Raw genomic sequence first — 20696 nt, 5'->3', positions numbered from 1 at the left:
GATTTGTAGCTGTTCGCCCCTGTGACTCCCAGCACAGCGGCCCCCCTGACCTTAGTGACGTAAGAATGCAGGGCTGATGTTAACAGTTGGGTTATTGCTAAATGGTTGGCAAGATGTGGGGTCCATATATAATTTAAATAATTAAAAACTACTCGTGAAGTATCAGGGTTAGCCAGAAAAATTCTAGGCAGAGTGTGTGCTTCTAATAATTAAAAAAGTAAGAAGCAAATAATTATTTATTTAAGAATAAAAAGATTAGAGCTAGGTAAGGAAGATGGGAAGACAGAGAAGTGATACCAAATGTCAGCTCAACAGAGGGCCAAAGATTGATAAATCTATTATCTATTGATAAATCTATTTTATAACTTGTAGACCACAGTTAATAACAATGGATTACCACCTTAAAAGTTACTGAAAGTAGATTTTAAGTTTTCTACCCCAAAAAGTGATAAATATGAGAGCTATTATGCATATGAATATTATAATATGCATATTAACGCCTACATAGTCTAAACCAACATACTATACATAATAAATACATATAACTTCCATTTGTTACTAAGAATTGAAACATTGATAACAACATAAAATTAGGGACAAAGGGCTGGTGAGAGGGCTCTGTGGATGCAGGAAAGAGGAGAAGGTGCTTGTCACCAAGCCTGATGACCTGAGTTTGATCCTCAGGCTCCATGTAGTGGAAGGAGATATCTGATTCCCACAAATTGCCCCACTGATTTCCACACATGGGCTGTGCATGTTCCCTAGTTAAAAAAATAATAATAATAATTTTAAACTTTAAAGAGATTACCAGAGACATAAGGATTTTATAATATGTAAAAGAATAGATGTTTTTGGTGATGAAAACATGGGGATCAGTGGATTGGCCTGTGAGTGGGCAGGGGGCCCAAGGAGAGGTGGTTGTGGCTAGGATGCCTGAGTGTAGCACTTCCTTAATGTTGAAGTTCTGGGACTTTTCAACTAAAGTTCAGAGAGCAGTTGAGGGACCAGGATTTCTCTGATCTCCCGAAGATCTTGTAGGGATTCTTGCAGGTTTGCAGGTTCTCCTTGGGATTCAGATAAGGCTAATCTGAGGGGCCAGCACTTTGTGTTTTGTTGAGAGCTCTCAAAATGACTCTGGCCTTGCCTTAGTTGGTGGCCCCGCCAGACACTTGTCCTTAGCTAAGTCTCCTTCACAGTGCCCTGGGAATACTTGTGGGCAGTCACTCAGCCCTTTCTATTATCTTATTTTGCTTGCAAGGAAAGGGGATGGGGTGGGAGATTAAGCCTCAGAGTTTGGCAATTATCCAGTTTTCTTCTTTTCAATGATTTTTGCTTCTGCTTTAGACCTGGGCTTGCCCCGAATGAATACTGAGATCCACACAAAGCTTTACCTGTCTTTGCTTCCATTTAGTGTGTGTGCTACTAGGTATTGGATGTGGCCATTGATTACATTTTGCAGCAGCTAGTACACACTTGCCTGCTTGACTGCGGTCCTCTTCCTTTTCTAAGCCTGTGTGCGTTGCCTACTGTCTGCACTGATGGAACTTGGGAAATGAAATCCATAGCTTCACAAATATGCCAGGAAAATTATCTTCAAGAACACTAGTCATTTTGTGACTAATAGCACAAATGCAAAATGATTCTGAGAGATAGCTACTGAGTTGTTCATAATTAATTGATCAATTTAAACCTCAAAGAATAAGTTTTTAAATTGAGCAGTGGGAAACCTAATGTATTAACTGCAAAATCATACAGAGACACTGACAAAGCGAGCTGTCTCGGCTTAGTCATCAAACTTGCAAGAAGGGATGCACCCTTGTCGAGGACCGTGCTCTGTCTGTTATCACTGGGTTTATCTTACAGCTCCGGTTTAGTAAGTAAACATCATGTACAGGGGTAGGATGGCTGTTCCAACAGCAGTTACCTATTTATAAATCTGAGCATTGCCTTTGGATTCCTGACTGAAAGAAAATGAACATGGAGTTCTCTGTGTTGAGCCTTACAGGAGAGGAGAGGAAGGCTTTGTAATACTTTACATTATGAAGTCGATAATGTTAGCACTACATTAGTTAGTACATAGTGATACAATATATTACAATGTAGCAGCAATACAATTGTCACTATTACAAGGTTAGTCATTAATGTTTGCATTTTGTTAATACCAGATGAACTTTGTTGTTACAGAGTTAACTCTTTCTCTTTACACCCACACTTTCCTACAGATACCCCCAGAATAACCTAATGAGACTAAGCAGAAAGAAGCTCAGAAAAGTCAAGCACAGATATGTCCAAAGTCAAGAAAGGCAAGAAACAGCAAAGTTTGAACAGTTCTTAGAATCAGACACATTCTTTACATTAGCCATTATTTCAAGCAGTGTGTAGCCGTCTTCACTTCTCAGGGGAAAGCACTTATTATGCCCTGACTTACTGGCATCTAATTGGTGTTCCTGAACATTTTTAGTGATGGAGATTTTTGGCCAATCAAAATGTGATCTCTTCAAACCTGGCTGTCAGGTTTCCGAGAGTGCACTCTCCTGTGGGAAGAACAGTGGAGACTCACATTTGGAAACGAGATCCTCCGGAATGAGCTTTCTGCTCTTGTGGAGATGGAGGCCAGTCGTGGGCATTCAGTGCAAGGGCAGGAGATGGGAGATGAGAGACCCAGGCTGGAAGGCCTCACAGAGGGGGTTGCCTAGCCTGTGTTTGCAGTCTCCCCCTCTGCAAAGCTCAGGTTTCTCTGCAGGTCTCCTGTACATTTGCATTTGACAGTGCTTTCTTTCCTTCTGTCCACACGGATGTGGAGTGACAGAACTATCTCTCCCGTGCCTTCATTAAGAGAAGCATAAAAATTAAAGCTGTAACTCAAGATGTATTTCTAGACTATTCCATTGTTTTGACCAGAGTTAATTCTTCAGTTTCAGCGAGAAGGCGGGATCGGATCTGACACAGGATCTGGGGCTAGTGAGTGCTGATTATAGTCTCTGGTTTATTATTAGAATCACAGAAACACGATCTTCACATTCTGTCAGGGGCCCGTCATGTCTCTTTGTAAGTATTCATCAGATGAGATTTTCTAGAGGCGGTCTCCTCTCTCTCACACTCTCTGAGATCCACTGTAAGAATACGTGGAGAAGGCGGTGCTGTGGTGTTGAAATCAGAACTCGGAGACACAGGACACCCCCCTGCTTTAGCAAAATCAGCGATGTTAGCATTTCTCCCGTGGCTGTGGAGAGAGTAAGGCAAAGACTGGAATACCAAATCGGACTGTCCCGTTACCGGCGTTCCAATACAGTCCAGCACAGAACTACGGAGAACGTTCTTCTGGGACATTTCTGTGCAGACAGGATGCTGACTGAGAGCAGTTTCGCCTCACAGGATGTGACTAGTAGCTCACCACTCCTCAGGACGATGAGGGTCTTGTTTCTCTATGTGTGGGAGTCGGGGTGGGGATGCAGGTGCATCTGCCTGCATGTGTGTGTGGAAGCAACCTCTTGTCTTCCTCAATTAGTCTCCATTTTAATTTTTGAGGCAGGTGTCTGATGCTAGGACTCATTAACTGGCTGGCCAGCATGATCCAGGGGTCCTTTTATCCCTACCTCTGCAGCCCTAGGATTCTATTTGCACACCGCTGTATCAGGAGTCTTTTACATGAATGCTGGGAATTGAACTCAAGTCCTTAAATACATTACTAAGGGAGCCATCTCTTCGTCCCTGTAGAATTTAAGGGTTGTGTTTTCAGCACCTTCCCATTCTAACGGATAAGTGCTGGTATTATTGTTAGATATTTGTATATGGAGTATTTTCTATTTTGAATGAAAAGACAAGGAGGGTTACATGAAGACAGAGTTTTCTAAAATAGCGGTGGAATAACTAAGACAGAGAAACTATTTCAGATGCTAAGTCTGGCCTATGAAGTCCAGCTATCTGTCACGGCAATGCCTCCTGAAAAGGGCCTACTTAGAGCCAGCTGTGCAGAACATGTCTGCAACCCCAGCACACGGGAGGCTAAGGAAGTAGGGGACAGAAACTCTGAGGCCAACCCGAACTATAATGGCTTTATAAGCCTGTCTTAAATAACTCAAATGAAGTAAAACAATTAAAAGGAAATGAGTTATCGTCTGAAGTCGTGTTCCCCTCGGTAGATGTCAGAGCTAGGTATGTGAGGGCTGGCAGAAGGCATGGTGCAGTTCGTGTCAGGCCAGATTGTGAAGAGCCAAGAGGGCCTGACCTGCAGGCACTGGGGAGCGCATGGTCAGGTCTGTGGAGTGAGGAGTGGGAGAAACTGTGTGTGTGTGGGGGGGGGGTCAAGGGAGGAGGCTCTGGAGACCAGTGAGGAGATTTTCCTGGAGCTACAACTGGTAGTTAATTAGATCTTATAGAAGGAGAATCTTAAATTGCCAGCGTATTCATGTCTACATGGTAGGTAGAAATTTTATTACACGGGCTAAAATAAGTGAGTATTGAGACTGGAATGGGAAAAAAAAATCCACAAAAAACCAAACCCCAAGAAACTACAAAAGAAAACAAAATCTAAGTGAAAGAAAGAAGGAAAAATCATATGTAAAACCTAAATGAATATAAATAAGATATTTCCTACTACCTTACTAGATTTCTATAATTAATAAAACCAACAAAAGTAATAGAAAATATTAATTTTCTTTTTACTTTTGGAACATTTCTAAGAATGAATCTTAGCCTTTAAATGGCCAAATCTCAAGCTAGCTAGAAGGTGCCCGAACTCCTGTCTGTGGGCTCCTTGCCTCATCGCCCAGCATTCCTGGCCCTCAGTAACTCCAGCTGCCTCTTGCTGCCTTGACTACCACTGAACCATAATGTGAGTGGAGATACTGAACTACACAACAGTGAGACCAGAACCCACTATTGGCGAAGTTGTAAATTCATTCTGCTAGATGTTGAGTTTGTTCTCAGTAAGAAGATAGATAAGAAAATCAAAACCTATCATTTTTCTATGCAATTTTCTTACACTATCATAAAATCATGAAGGACAGAACGTGTGCATTTTTTTCAACTTTTAAAAGTTCTTTAGTAGAAGCACAGATGGTAAATCAAGGATTTCCTCTCCCACCCCATGCCCAGAAAATGGAAAAACAAAACACACATGTGAAGTTAACCCAAAGCATTTAAGAAGCTGACATCAGAATTGAGTCTAATGTGATTTGCACGTGTAGCGCTTGCAGTAACAGATGCTGTCAATTTGGGTTGCTACACTGATGGGCAGTTAGTGGTCTCCTTTGCTGCTTTGTTATTCTTTCTCCAAGAAAGAGAAACAAACGGTACAAACTAAAACCTGGTCCTTTGTCCATCTCAGTCTACGTCTGCACCCTAAGCTTCCGGGATCTATGTGTGACGGGAAGCTGTCAGCACACCCTTCCCGCTAACGGGCCCCTCCCAAGAGACCATCTACCACCAGATAGAGTGTGCAGAAACAAAACCCTGGAGGGGTGTGTGTGTGTGACTGCCCAGTAACTCAAGGATTATTTCTTAAGAAACATCACGTCAGGGATTACGTCGTGTTTGAGAAGAATAGAAAAACAAATAAAATATTGAGTCTGGCATCAAGGAGTCCGCTCTCCACACAGATGGATTTTGTAGACTCCTTGAGCCACAGCCTTGGCTAACTCTCACAGTGGGCAGAGAAGCCCTGGGGCAGGCGTGCAAGTGTTATAAGAAATCGTCTATTTTTGAAGAACACTACAGACAACATTGCTTTTAGCTCAGGAAAACCTCTACTGGGAAGTCAGCATTTCTATAGTGTTGGCTTGGGTCAGGATCATGGACATAGATTCTATGATATTAAATGTAAGTTCTAAGTATAGTTTAAAGAAATAGATCATTATATAGATCATTATATTGACCACAGTGCGTGAGGACAAGAATTTAAAGTGTGGGCCCCATTCTGAACTTTTGTTTCACAGGACCTAAAGTAATGTATGAAGGAAAAAATATACAGATATTTCTCTAGGCAAGCAAAAGTTGCCTCTACTACTAAATAATAAATTACACTTTAGACTCAAGCGATGCCTGTGTTTCTTTCCTAGTCAATAGTGGATTCTTGTAGGACATTCTTCTAGTTTCTAGAAAGTGCCATTTGACATGAAGCCCTTTCTGTGTTTAATGTAGATAGCATAAGCAACAACTGTGTGCTAGGGTTGTTCTGGGCGGATAGAAGCATCTTCTTGCCCTTAAGAGCCTAGGAAAAAATTTGGGAAAAGATGTCGGATTTTAAGGAAATTTCAAAGAAGCAAAGTGACGCTGGAGATTGTGTGCAGGGAATGAGGGCGATTGTCTTAAACAGTGCAGGATCTGCGGATACTTTCGTTTGGGAAACTCAGCATCTTGGTTTTCCTCTGGAGAACTCTATTCTCAGCCAATCCAAGTATTCATTGTGTCTATCCCAAATTCAGTGATGGACCCATGACTCTGTCCCGGCCAACCAGAGAACTGATTTTTAATTGCCCATTTATCCCAGTTTGAGCCTAAGGAAGTAAGGCACAATCTTTTTTTTTTTTCAAGGAGTTCTTTCCACACTTCTAAAATTGTATTTTGAGTAAAGTTCTCTATAGCCTCAGAGGTGCTTGAGAGTAAAGCCCACATGGAGGGCAGCTGGATAATAGGCAGATGAGAACTGAGAATGTTCAAGCCCTCCTCCAGGACTGGCTGAAGTGTTCTCTCTCCTTACGTGGGCAAATACATTTCGTTCCTTTGCTTAGGACAGGACCACTGAGACCATGTTCACTTGTACACGGAGTCTTGAAGACACAATGTAGCAACACACAGGAGTGCCCTTCTTGGGCCAAAAGGCAGAAGGACACAGAGATGAACAAGCTGTTGTTTCTGCCCGTGGATGCTGGGGACTGAATCCAGGTTCTCTGGAAGAGCAAGAAGCGTTCTCAACCTCTGAGCCACTCTCCAGCCCCAGAGTTACTTTTCTGAGTATCTATAGAAAAATACTTTTAAAAAATCATGGTCACGTGCAAAAATAAAACAAACATGATGCCAAATATTTAGAAAAATTAGGGGCTGGAAAGAGGACTCAGTGCTTATAAGATATTATTGCTCTTATATAGGAAGAGTTAAGTTCCCAGTACCCGCACAGCAGCTGACAATCACCTGTAACGTCAGTCTCAGGGGACCGAACACCTTCCGATCCACGGGGGCTCCTGCACACATGTGATGCACATCAACCTATGCAGTCACACACATTCCTGCATACACACACATAAATAAAAAACACATCTTTAAAAAAAGATTTAGGAAAATTCATACAAATATTTTTGCTGGATATCAGAGGATTTTCGTTTAAAAGTATATTATTTCTTGCTGTCTAGTGCAGCTTCCTGCATTTGCAACTGTGCTTGGGAAGTGTGTTTGTGCATATGTGTGTGTGTGGTGGGGGGTTCATGACTTTTATAGCTAGAATCTAAAAATACCTGGACAAACTGTACCTCAGACCAATTCGTTAAAGGAGCTGTAAGTTATGAAAATAGATGGATGAAATATGTAGGTGAAACTGCTTATAAAAATAACCTTGACAGAGCTGCACAGGTAGCTTGTCTTTATGAGGACTTCTTTAGGCAGGGGGAGGGGGCTAAGATCCCCAAACCAATACCTTTACTCATCTTAGACAAAGCAAGTGCAGCTGTCAGACCTTTGGGGCTGCATTCACAGATGGCAACAGATGACTCTCCGGTAAGCCTTCGTGAGTTTGAAACCTGGAAAGTTGTTACTCATCTGGGAGCACCATGAAGATCTGCTAAGCATGAGCAAGGGATGAAGGGCCGGTTAAAAATAAACGAAAGAGGTGATAATATCAGGTTAAAAATTAGATAGACAGCCAAGGATGTAGCGTGTGTGATCTCGGTGGTAATCACGCAAATGTTAGCTAAGGCGAAATGAATATTGATTGTAGTTGTCAGACAAGATTTTCTTAAAAATGAGACACACGGTTGAAAGAGTGGGGGTAAATGAGTATTCTAATTACTGTTTGTGGGAGTGCAAATTGGTAGATTCTTTTTCTGGAAGACCATTTAGCTCCAGATATTAAGATATTTTTAGACAGGGGGCTGGAGAGATGACTCAGTAGTTAAGAGCCCTAGAGGCTCTTGCGGAGGATCTGAGTTTGATTCCCAGTAACCACAGGGCAGCTCCCCACCATCTGTAACTCCAGTTCCAAGGAATCTGATGCCCCCTTCTGGCCATTGCAGGCACTAGACACACTTGTGGCGCACATACAGGCAAAATACTCAAATACATGAAATGAAACAAAAATTAAAAAATAATAATAATTAAAGTGTTTTTAGATGTACATATTTCTTTATCCTTAAACTTTCTACCGTGGGACTATGCTCAACATAATAGCTGTCCAGATGTCCAAAGCTGTTTGTAAGAAAGTCCACAAGAACTGGTTTGTGATAGAAAAATATCAAAGTCTCTCCACCCCTGAGATATTCTACAGAGACCGAGGTGAAGGAAGCAGGCTTCTTTGAAGTGATGTTTGAATTTCCAAGATTAGCGTGAATCAGTTATGGTCTGATTCTACTCATCTTTATAAAACTGCCCAAATGAGATGCTATATGCTTGATAGTTCATTTAAAAAACCAAGCTGCACTCAAATGCAGGACAGGAAATGAGAACATCTGTATTGGTTTATTTTTTTAGAAAGCTCTAAACTCCTTTTTTTTTTCATTAACTTTCAATATTCCATTTTTTTTTTTTACGTGTATGGGTATTTTGTCTGCACGTCGGTCTTCACACCACATGCATGTAGTCCCTGAAGGGACCAGAAGGAGGTATCAGATCCCCTGGAAATAGACATCTAGATAGTTGTGAGTTGCCGTGTAGGTTCTGGGAACTGAACCCAGGTCCTCTAGAAGAGCAGCCAGTGCCCCTAACCAATGAGCCATCTCCCCAGCCCCTCAGCATTCCAGTCTTAAAAACTGGAACATGTTCTATTTCATGAAAGTGATGTAAATGTTGCATTTCCCATATGCTATTTTTTTTTAAAAAAAAAACATACTAGGTTTGAAGAGTCTGTTTAATATACGAAAACTGTCTTAAAACATCCCCACTTCTGAAAGATTGGGTTGGGACTCCATGAAGCTTTGCCTCCCAGTGTCTGCTGGGGCAGGAGGGAGAAAGAAGGCAGCATAATTTTCAGGATCCAAACAAAGGACAGTGACACAGTTTCCAAGCTGTTTTGCCCCTCAAGAATGAGGTCCATCAATGTGTAGCCCTGGAACCCCAGGAAATCCCCAGCGTGGACCTCCACCACTCTCTGATGATAGATAATTGGACCAAACCAGATCAGGAGGCTTCAGTAGCCTCCTTCTGTGCTTTGCTGATCTGAAAGGCCTGGCTGCTCCTGTCTCTCCCTAGCACACCGATGGAAGGCTCTGTGCTCAGATTGCATGCCTATTAATGATATCTTCATGAGCTTCCGGGGCGGATGTGACTTTTTACAGTGTCTAATGACTTTCAGCTTCTCTCCCTCTCTGAGTGGGATGCAGTAAAGATTAATCAGCCGGTGTCCACAAAGTGCTGTCAAGCGGGAAAGTGCCACACAAGGGTGTACAGACTCATTAGCATCCCCATCATTAAAGCTTGTTGGACCTTCTGGCATTCAGAAACTGGACGGTGAAGGCCAAATCGAGATTCTCTTTTTGTTAATAAGGAAAAGGAGGGACTTCAAGAAGAGCAGACTAAAGTACAGCGTTGCTGTTGGGTTTGGGCTTTCTGCTTTTGTTTGTTCTGTTTGTCTTGCTTTGGGATTGAAATGATAGTTTCCTCTGCTGTTACCACATTGTTTCGGTGTTTCCCTTATTCTCTCTTTTCAAAAATTATGCTGTGCTTGTATCATTTATTGAGAAACCCTCCAAAGCTGGCTGGGAACCCAGATGTTCGAGTGCTGACTTACCATCAGGAAGTCCAAGATTTGATCCCAGTATAGCAGAAAACCAGGTCAAATGGGAGGATGTGTAACAGGGCTTTTCTTTTGGGCCAGCAACCAGCTCCCAAATCATGACAGGGAGACTTATTAGTTATAAATGTTTGACCTTTTCTTAGCTCTTACTTAAATCTGTTTCTCATTGTCTATGTTTGCTGCCAGGCTTTTTACATATCTACATACTTACCTTTCTTCCTTCTTTCCTCCCTCCCTCCCTTCCTCCCTTCTTTCTTTCTTTCCTTCTTTCTTCCTTTCCATCCTACTTTCACTGCTTCTCTGTCTGTCTGTCGTCTGTCTGTCTGACTGGTGGCTACCTGGTTTCTGGCCCTGGCTGTGTCCTTCTATTTCTCCCTTGTTCTCTTCTTCTCTCTTAAACCTATATTTCTCCTCCGATTTTTTCTTTATACCCACCAGCCCTGCCTATCCCTCTCCTGCCAAGCTATTGGCTGTTCAGCTTTTTTATTAGACCAATTAGTTCACTTAGCAAAGTGAAACAAACGCAACATATCTTTACACAAACAAATGCAGCATAAACAACTGTAACACATCTTTGCGTAGTTTAAATAATATTCCACAGCAAGGATGTGAAAATTAATTAACATGCTTGTAATCCTAGCACCCAGGAGGTGGAGAAACGAGAAACAGGGGTTCAAGGGTATCCTCAGCTATACAATGAGTTCCAGGCTAACATGAGCTATGCATCTCTATCTCAAAAACAAAAGCAGAAACAGAAATCCAGAGTCATCTCTCATGCTGGGTATCCATAGTGCAGCTGAAGTCCTGGATTGCCATACCAATGCTTGCCACCATGTAGAATATTCCCAGTGCTAATGAAGAACCCAAGCAGACTCACAAAAGTATAATATTGTCACCATCCACAGTACTTATTGGCCAATGTACAGATGTTCCCACAATGCATATTTTGGTTATGTCTTGATAGTTATTATAACTTGAAAATATCCTAAATCACAAATGCTTTTAATACACCTGTCTTCTCAGACATCTTCTTAGCAGCATAGTATATTATAGAAGGTTGACTGTTAACCCCTTCATTCCTGGGGATGACTGGAAGCTGCTGCTCTTTGTTATAGCCCAGCATCACAGAGAGTATTGTATAAAATATAGCTGGCCTGAGAGAGACTCAAAAGTCAAGGTAGCTTTAATTAATGTGTGTGGTTTAAATTTTGAAATTATTTGTGTTATATATATATATATATACATACACACATATACATATACATACATACATATATGTTTCTCTGTCTGTGCTATGTGTGTGGGGTTCATACAGCAGTGTTTATGTGGCGAAAGGACAAATCAGTTCCCTCCTTTCATCTTTACATGGACCCATGTAAATTACATGGACTGAACTCAGGTCAACAGGATTTCCAGGCAAGTGGTTTTACCCACCAAGCCATCTTGCTAGGCCCTAGTATGCATTTCACCTACATCAGTATGAAACTGAAAATTATCACAAGCTGTAGACTGTAAATTGTCAATTCGTTGTTTTACATGATTCAATTACACCTTTGATTGAACCTCAAAAACTACAAATGGCTACCAGTTGCGTAACTGTGTAAGAGAAACAATAGACAAAGGCAAAATATCTTCAGGGAATTAGAATGACAGCTGGTATTTTTCTATTAGTGTCAAGAGGACTCGATAAGGTAAAATACCTTCTAAATAGTAAGAGAAAGCAATAATAAACATAATTGTATACCTGTCTAAGGTATCTGTACAAAGAGAATCAAAACATTTACTACCAAAGTTAGAGGCTATTCTTATAGATTTTCTTCAAGAAAGATAAAAACATAAAAAGACAGGGGGCTGAGAGATGGCTCAGGGGATAAAACGCTTGCCATAAACATGTGAGAACCCGAGTTCGGATCTCTAGAACCCAAGTGTCAGGGAAATGTGGCAACCTGCAATCCCAGACTTCAGAGACAAAAACAAGAGATCCCTGAAGGCGGCTGGCTAGCTAGATCCAGTGAGCTCTGGGTCCAGTTGAGAAACTGCTCCGATGAAAAAGGATCAAAGCAATTGAGGAAGACTCCTGACATGAGCTCAGGCCTCCACAAACATGCATGCCCAGATACATATAATCATGAGTACATACAGAAAGTACAGTGAGGAAGGATGTTGGTTTTGCCACTAGCTTTTGTTTGGCTGTTTAGACGGGAGCATTGACTTGATAAATTAGAGTCAACAAAAGAAGGCAGCCAGGGATCTTTTGACATTCAAAATGTTGTGATAAATGTTTCATAACTGGCTTATATTAGCAGGATGTTGTCATTGACCTCTGCCGAATTTGAGTTATACTGACATATGGGGGGGGTATAATTATCTAAACACATCCCATGAAAGTGATGTGTGTTAGGTGTTTCAGATGGGGAATCATGGAGCGGCTTTTCCTGGGGTTGTGATAATGTCATTCATCTGCCAGAACTAGATTGGGAGGGACTTTCTAAAACACGGTGGCACGGATTGAAGAACTCATCCTGCCAAAGTGATCTACGTGTTTTATGGAAAGTAGAGTACACAACACACACACACACACACACACACACACAAACACACACACACCTTACAGTAAATGGAAGAATTCCTTGAAAATTTAATATTTTTGGTTGATTAGGCTCAACAGCAACAGAAGTGAACGGAGAGATTGGCCACTAATTGGCCATGTGCCCTTGGGTGGTCCTCAAGCTTTCTGGCACTGGGAGAAGAGACAAAGTAGTCTTGTTCCCAGTGCCCAACCCACTTTCTACACCACAGGCTCCTCACCCACCGGCTCGGTTTTGACAGGCTCCCGACTTACAACCAGTGCTGTGCCCCTGCAACATTGTGCCTCCCCCTTAGGGCTTCGCCAGCGGCCCCCTCATTGCTTTCCCAGTTCCTCTTCCTCTATCCAGAGAAGTGTGAGCTAACCTTTAAACCATCACCTGAGGTTGACCCTGGGCCTGCTGGTCAGCTCTTACAAAGCTGGGTTCTTTATCTTCATAGGATTCCATCCTGGCCTCTTTAGCCAGTCTTATGCTGACCGATGTGATTTATTCCTTGGTTGGGATTGGCTTTAATCTATCAGCTCAGCAGATCACCTGAGGGCTGGTTATCACTAGAATTCGCTTTCTTCTCCTCTACCAGAACCTCCTGCGCTTCTGCAGCCCCTCTTGACACTTAAACATCCAATCCCCTTCTACTATCAGCACCCGTCAGTCATACTGCAGTTAACCAGGCCATGCACTCGTGATGGGAAAGATGCATATTTCTTTGAGAGGCAAGACCCTGTAGAAGAGAAGAGGGCAGATTTTCCAGGGTCAAGGTGACTGAATTAAAAATGAAATTTAGCCCCACCATCTACCGTCTGGGTGACCTTGGTGATCATTAAAAAGTCTGACTCTAGTCCACCTGCAAGTTAGCAAGTCAGTGAGCCACAGTCTCATGGGTCCTGCAAGGTATGCAAGACTCCTGGATCAGTGGAAGAGAATCGTTTATTACTCACAGGAAGAGAAAGAAGCCGAGATCCAGCGTTTGTGCTGGTTCCTCACACTATAACTGCACTCGGGACATATCACATTGCAGGAGGCTCCCCAAATCGACCTCTGTCCAGGGGGAGAAATCATCTTTATTATATTGGATAGCAAATAATTCTGCTTTTTATTAGGGAGGAGACAGTGTCTCTACCTTCGAAGGGCTTTCATTGCCAAAGCATCCTTGACCGAACGGTGCTTCTGGAAAATGTGCTGACGGGAGAGGGGGTGGGGCGGGGAGGAGGAGAGACCCGGGAAGAATTATCTCCCAATAGCCTGCTGGGAGCTCCCAAACCTTAGCTCTTTTTAAAAAGTGCCACTGTTGAGTGCATCCTTGCGAAGGTCAAAGAGATGCCGTTCTTAGAGAAGCCTGCACACCGTGCCTACCACCCTGCATCATGCCTGCTTCCCTGATGAAAGGGCTGCATCTCTGTCAATTTCCACTACCAATGACATTTCCTGAGTAAGGTACAAGCGTGTTCATTGAATTCTGTGTCACTTCCAGCAAGCATAACATTACGGCTCACTGATATTTCTAATCATTTGAGCCGCAAAACACTAGAAGCTACCATAAACTTGGTGTCTTACAGATAAGGAAGTAGATTTACAGCACTTAAGTGGCTTGTTAAGTTTCATACAGAAAATCCACAAAAAGGATAAAAACGCCGTGACTTAAAACTCAGATTCTCTTAGGGGCCGGAGAGATGGCTCAGCAGTGCAGAGCGATGGATGCTCTTCCGGGGGGGGGCCCAGGGTTCAATTTCCAGCACCTATATGATGACTCACAACCACCTATAACTACAGGGATCTGACACCTTTCTTTTGACCTCCCTGGGCATTAAGATTGCACGTGATATATCGACATACCGATAGGCAAACACTCATACATGTAAAATATAATTAATGTAAAAAATTTTAAATTCCAGATGTTTTAATTACACATAAAGCCTGGTAGAAAAAGTTCAATAATTGATATCACAAACCAAGTGAAGAAAGGCTTTAGAGAATAGTTCATAAATTCATCAGACTGCTTCTGCTTCCTGTTTGCTAGACTTACACACCAAACATAATCAAAATAAGTGATGGAGAATTGGATACATAATTGTTGAGGTCAGGTTGTGACTTACACATCACACCATACTACATAAGACTGGCTTTTTAGTTTGTCTATATTGTACAAAACAGTGTCTGGCCTGAGAGACTCCATTTTATAAGCAGTCTTTGACACCATCTTGAAGATGAAGGATGCCCCTGCATTTGGTTGGAGATATGAATGGGACCATCTGCCTGATACCATCCATGAATCAGAGACTGTCACGTGACTTATTTCTGGAGTTAAAGAGAGCCACCCTATAAGTTCATTGTGGTGAATTGAGAATGTGGGAATCCATGTTATATTAAAATTGTATCAGCAAAACCAAGCCCAAGAACTCAGCAGGTATAGCAGACCAAGGAAGAAGTGTACCTCCCTCACCTGCACCTCTTAAAGAGGTAGACCCCATCACTGCAAGGGTAAGTGCCCCCAGTCCCCTGTCATCTGGGTACAACTCCCAGCTGTCACCAGAGCTTCAGCTTAACTCAGTCAACAAGGCCCCCTCAAACTGGGGTCTGCCCGACCTCTTGATCAGCTTCCTAGCCTGGCCACACGTCAGTCTGCCTGACCTGGTCCTGCCCGTCATTTCCGGTCATTTCATCAGCCCAGCTTAATTCTGACTCTGCCGCCAGCAGCTACAGCAGCTTCTGGCTTCTTCCACAGAGTTCCTTATCAATACAAAGATTCTTAGATCATTATCAGTTTCCCAGTTTTGGCTTCTGGGAGAGGGGGGTTCTTTAAAGCACCTCAAAACCCCTGCCTTTTGAATCTTTTGTAGTCATCCTGTAACATACACACACACACCCACATGCAATCTGTAATATATGGTCTGAAAGTTCATATTAGTAATTAAGATTGGAATAAAAAGCCTGTGCTTGCCCTATCCAGGCTCATCAAGGGAAGTTGGACGCTCTGCAGGTGCAGTCACTGGAACAACTTGCCTATAAATTCTGACTCAAGAAAAGCACAAACGTGTTGACCTATGCTTCTGACCCAGTGCGCTCACAACAGTGACCCATAGATCCTCCTCTCTGTCATCATAATAGCCACCACCTCCATAGCAGGAAGAACAAACAAACAGACAAAATATGCCCGCCCCCAACAGGAAATTCCAAGGAAACCTGCCCAGTGTAGAGCTGATGTTGAATGTGGTCCCATTCTGGCAGAAGGCGGGGAGTGCTGGAGGGCTCAGGAAGCTTTGTGTGAACCACGAGGTTTACAAGCAAACTTATTAAAGCATGAGGAGGAGGAGCAAGAAATGAGAAAGAGGAGAAGCAGAAACAGCATTTGTTCTGGGATACAACTCAAAGACTCGCTGATGGAATTTATCCTGAGAGATTGGAAAAACAAGCGTGTTGGGTTTTGTGCTTCTTGGTTCCCCTTCTATTATTTCTCTTGCTTCTTTAAGAATGAGGTTATAGCTGTAACAAAGCCATAGAGCTTCGAAATTCCCCCCAGGTCAGAGGTCTGTAGCTAGGTGGTAGAAGCAAGGTAATAAATGATAAAGAATGGGATTTGTGCTTTATCCTTTATCTTCCCCAAATCGCTCTTTGCTCCAGGCACCTGGGTGGCCCACAGGTGCCTCTCGTGAGCTCCTGTGGGCATGGTCTCCACAGTGAGCAATGCACTGCCCCTACTGGTCACTGCCAGAACTGCTCTGCCTGCCTCTGTGCCTCTTCACAGGGCACAGTGATGGGGGTGGTGTACAGAAAAAAAGATTGACACAAACCATGCCATCTCCTCTTTGCTTTAGACAAACCCCAGAAAGAAAATCACCTATTCCTCTTATGCTGTGAAAAGTTCAGGACTTTTTTGCTAGAACATCTATCTATCTGCCTGGAATCAGATGCTCTAGAGATAGGCATAGCCCTCAGACTTTGACCTCCTGTCGAGAAAGACTTTCCCTAAGTCAGGCATTTCTGGGTATTCCAGTTCTTCCCAAAGGAGGTGTTTTCTCTCGGGGGCTCCGAGCATTTCCTCAGACAGTTGCTGCAGAGCCACGCAGTTTGTGTTCTTGTCCAATCTTATCTACCTGGTAGTGGATCCACACAGATATCTCTTACACAAGAGTACTAGGCCTTTAGTCCCTAAACTCCTACTAGGCCCATGCTAATAGGCACGATTAAGTCTGGTAGCTGGCAGGCCTTGCCAAGATTCCTTTTGTAGGCATATCAGTACACAGGGATTCGCTCATGTTCTGCCTACCTTTATAAGTATGAATGTGAATACAAATTTTAAATTCCAGGGGCATATTCCAGTTCTCTTCTTGTTTTTCAAAGGTGGAACATAAGATATATCAGACCTTGGAGGCAGAAGTCATAAAATAACCCCACACTAGTTCAGAATTATGAATAATAGAGGGTTATTTATTTAGGGGAGACTTACAGATCACAGTCCTAGATAACAGTCCTCTGCATGAACAGGGAAGAGGAACAGAGTCTAGCAGCTGGAACAAGAGAGTGAGTGCCTTACAGCTGAATTTACAGTATAAGAGACCATGCCCAAGTAGGCTGGCATCTTAAAGGCTACTGATGGTTGGAATTCCTACAGCAAGACCTAGTTCTTCTTGGGATCTTTTGTTCCATCCACTTTATGTTTTCAGAGATGTGAATTCCCCAGCTAAAGACTGATTTACACCGCCTTAGAGCTAACTCTGAAAAATGTGCCCCTGAAGCAGAGTGGGTGGCCCTACCAACCCCATGCCGGTTCATTTGACTGAAAGGAAAGTGCTGCAGAGGCAGGAGCTGTGGGCATTGGGGTGGACGCTCTAACATTCTTAATGCTTTCTGTGCCCCCAGGTTATGCAGATGTACCTTCCCTTCTGTGGAATCGCCATATCTAATGCTCAGCTCTTTGCTGCCTCGAGGAAAGAATACGAAAGAAGCAGGGTGAGTAAGGGGCCCTTGCTGACCATGCTCAAGCTCACTGTCTTCGCAGCCTCTGTGAGTCACCCCATCTTTCAAAAGCAGCAGATGGTCACCCTATAGTCCAGGAACCATTCTTGTTGGTACAATCCCACAATGCCAGGGCCGAAGGCCTCTTTATACAGTATGCAAGTTGTAGATAAAAGTAAATGCAATTTCTCTGTTATTGCTGCTTCTGGACAATAGAGCTGGTTTCTTTTAAAAAGGAAATTGGTCTCACATCTGTCCTATGTGGTGGCAGCATAGCCTTGGAGCTTGGAGCTTCGAAATGGCAGCCTTTGCCATTTTACACACTAGTTCCTTCAAGGAGCATGGTGTGCTGCAATCTCCTTGCAGAATTTGTTTGAAAGGTTTTCTGGATGAGCAGCACAAGGTGTGCAGGACAACCACACAAGCGCCGTGTTCACACAAGTGCCGTGTTCACACAAGCACCGTGTTCACACAAGCACCGTGTTCACACAAGCACCATGTTCACACAAGCACCGTGTTAGAGGATTATCAAGCAGCACCAGAGGCAGTGATCTTGCACACCTCCAGGAATCCTAGACTCGAATAGTAAAATGCACTCGGAAGCTCAGAGAGCATTAAATTATCACCTAGAGATTAAAGTATATTAAGTTCACTCTACATTTAAATATGTGAAGATCACTGTTGTAGTCTAGAACTACACTCTCTAAGAAACTGTTTTTTAGAAAAAGGATTAAATCCTCAGCCAATCCATTGATTATAGCTTATTTACTAGGAATTATGATCACGACTGCTTCACAGGAAGCAGATGAATGAGCAGTCTGACTGCACAGCCCTCTTCCTTGGGCAGAGCAACCCTGCTTCTAACTGGGCCTCCTTTTCATCCTCAGAACCCCGTCTTGCTCACGTCTTCCCTTCAGCTGCTGCTCTAGCAATGTGCTTCCAGAAAACAAGCCGCTTGTCCCACTGTGCCCCATTTCTACCCACACTCCCCGCTGTCTCCAATGGCAACTCTCCCTTCCAACTGCCTCGTCTAGCCTTCAGGACCCAGCTCATCTTCTTTTCTTGACTTGCGTGTTTTCCTTGCTCTAGTGTGGGTACCCATCACATTATTATAATATTTGATGATAACCCTCCTCTACAGCTGCACTATGAATTTCTTAAGGGAACCTTCCAGTCAGACTGAGACAGTCCTTCCACGCCTGTGTATGGCACAGTTCACTTACTCCTTCAACGACTGTGTATTGTGTGGTTCTCAAGAGACCCTGTCCTGTTATGTCCTGGCATAACTTATTATTCTAGTGGGAACAATAGATAATAGAAAAAATAAAGACAAAAACTACACAGTGCCAGATAGAAACATAAAGTGGAAGAAAGGGCTAGACCTTGCTGTGGATGGGGTAGATTGAACAGTCCGTTTATATTTGAGGGTGAGAAAAGGTGTCTGTAAGGAGACAGCCGAAGTGGAATGAAACGAGAGACCACGTGAAGACCTGGGCAGAGTGCACAGACCACGGACACATCAGGTGCAGTGGTCCTGTGTTGTGAATCAGGAGAATAGAGAGAGAGAGAAGGAGGGGATGAACAGCAAGCAAATGAGGATAAGGAGGTGAACAGGGCCCGGGGGTAGAAAGACCCTATGGGCATTTCAGGCACTGTTGACTTTAAGTGTGGTGGAAAGCCAGTAGGAGATTTTGAGCTGATTCCAATTCATTTAAAAAAGAAAAACAACTTGGCTTCCTTGAAAACAGTGAAGGGCTGAGAAGAATGGACTAATGAGAAGGAATTTGAAGGAGGGAGAGCAGTTAGAAGACTCTACTGAAGAGAAAAGGTAGCTGGCATTAGGTCAGTCAGAAGTGAGACTCCCTGCAAATCAGTGGTGATGGGTGCAGGGCTTGCTGATGTGGGGGACGGAGAAAGGGACTTGGGGCTTATATACAAGCTCATGGGCAGCAAATACTTGAATTAAGGACCTAAATTTGAGGAAGTATGATATTAGGGATGGGATCATACAAAGTCAGGAGACTTGCTAAGGAATCGAGAGAGGAAGGATGTGTGGCCAGGAGAGAGGAAGAGCCAAGAGTCAGCTCAGGTGTAGACCAACAGGAAGGAGGAGTTCCCAGCTATTTCCTATACAGAAGAGACAGTTAGGAGGCAGGGCACATCCCACCTGGGAACTGTTTAGACAGCCGGTCCAGCTGTTTGGTCAACCTAGGCTTCCTCTCTCTTCCGCCTCTTCTGGAGCTAGCCTTTGGCGATTTGTAAAACTTTTACCATTCGTTAGCAAAGCAGCCATTTTTAATTAGAAGGAATAAAATTACGGTCATGCGACTTATCAGTGTAAGACTCCAGGGGCATTGGTTCCTCCTCTGAGAGAAATGTTCGTGCGCAGAGGTCCCAGAGGCTCTCTGTGCAATCATAACAAATTGAAAAGTTAAATAATTGTTCAGTTAATATCATCCATCGGAAAAGATGAGCTGAGTGATCAAGGCAATGATGTTTCCCCCTTAATAGCAGGGGACTCGCTTGTGATTTCTCAGACAATTGTCTCTCGTTGAAGAAATTATTTCTCTTATTTTTTGAGATTGTAATTAGATCATCTTCCCCTCCTATTTCCTCCCTCCTAACTCTCCCATACACCCCTGTTTGCTCTCTTTCAAATTCATGGCCTCTATTTTTCACTAATTCTAGTAGCATGCATATATGTTTATACATACATACATACATACATACATACCACACACACAAACGCATTCCTAAATACATAAACACAGCCTGCTCGGTCTGCATAATGTTACTTGTATGTCTGTTTTCAGGGCTATTTGGGATTAGATAACCAATTGTGTGTCCTTCCCTGGGTAAGAATTGTCCCCCATTAAATGTCTTTGAACATGAAATTACCCCACCGTGACCTCTCACAGCAGATTTGCTGTCTAATGCCAAGGAGACTGGCTTCAGTTAGCGTAGGATTTGCTTCTTAGTGTTTCTCTTTGCTTTGGTCTTATTCACAGGCAAGGCAGGGTCTTTCTTCAGAACACTCCCCCAGGAACCTCGGTCCTTTCAGTGGTGCCACTTCGCAGATCACTTAGCTCATTCAATTGTGTGTGTGTGTGTCTGTGTGTGTCTGTGTGTGTGTGTGTGTCTGTGTGTGTGTGTCTGTGTGTGTCTGTATGTGTGTCTGTATGTGTGTCTGTGTGTGTGTGTCTGTGTGTGTGTGT

The 20696-nt window shown here is 43.2% G+C and overlaps 1 protein-coding gene across 1 annotated transcript in view; it reads left to right on the top strand.

Annotated features, from left to right (window-relative positions):
• Positions 1 to 20696, top strand: part of Pde11a (phosphodiesterase 11A) — a 278269-nt gene that overhangs the window by 72955 nt on the left and 184618 nt on the right. The window contains exon 3 of the mRNA XM_041639781.1: positions 17386 to 17475. Within this exon, the coding sequence (XP_041495715.1) occupies positions 17386 to 17475 (90 nt within the window). The remainder of the gene's footprint in view (positions 1 to 17385; positions 17476 to 20696) is intronic.

The sequence above is a fragment of the Microtus oregoni genome, unplaced genomic scaffold (genome assembly GCF_018167655.1).
Source record: "Microtus oregoni isolate MIOR12 unplaced genomic scaffold, Mior012 000060F_ref0000265, whole genome shotgun sequence".
Lineage (NCBI taxonomy): Eukaryota > Metazoa > Chordata > Mammalia > Rodentia > Cricetidae > Microtus > Microtus oregoni.
This window is presented reverse-complemented; position numbering and strand designations above follow the sequence as displayed.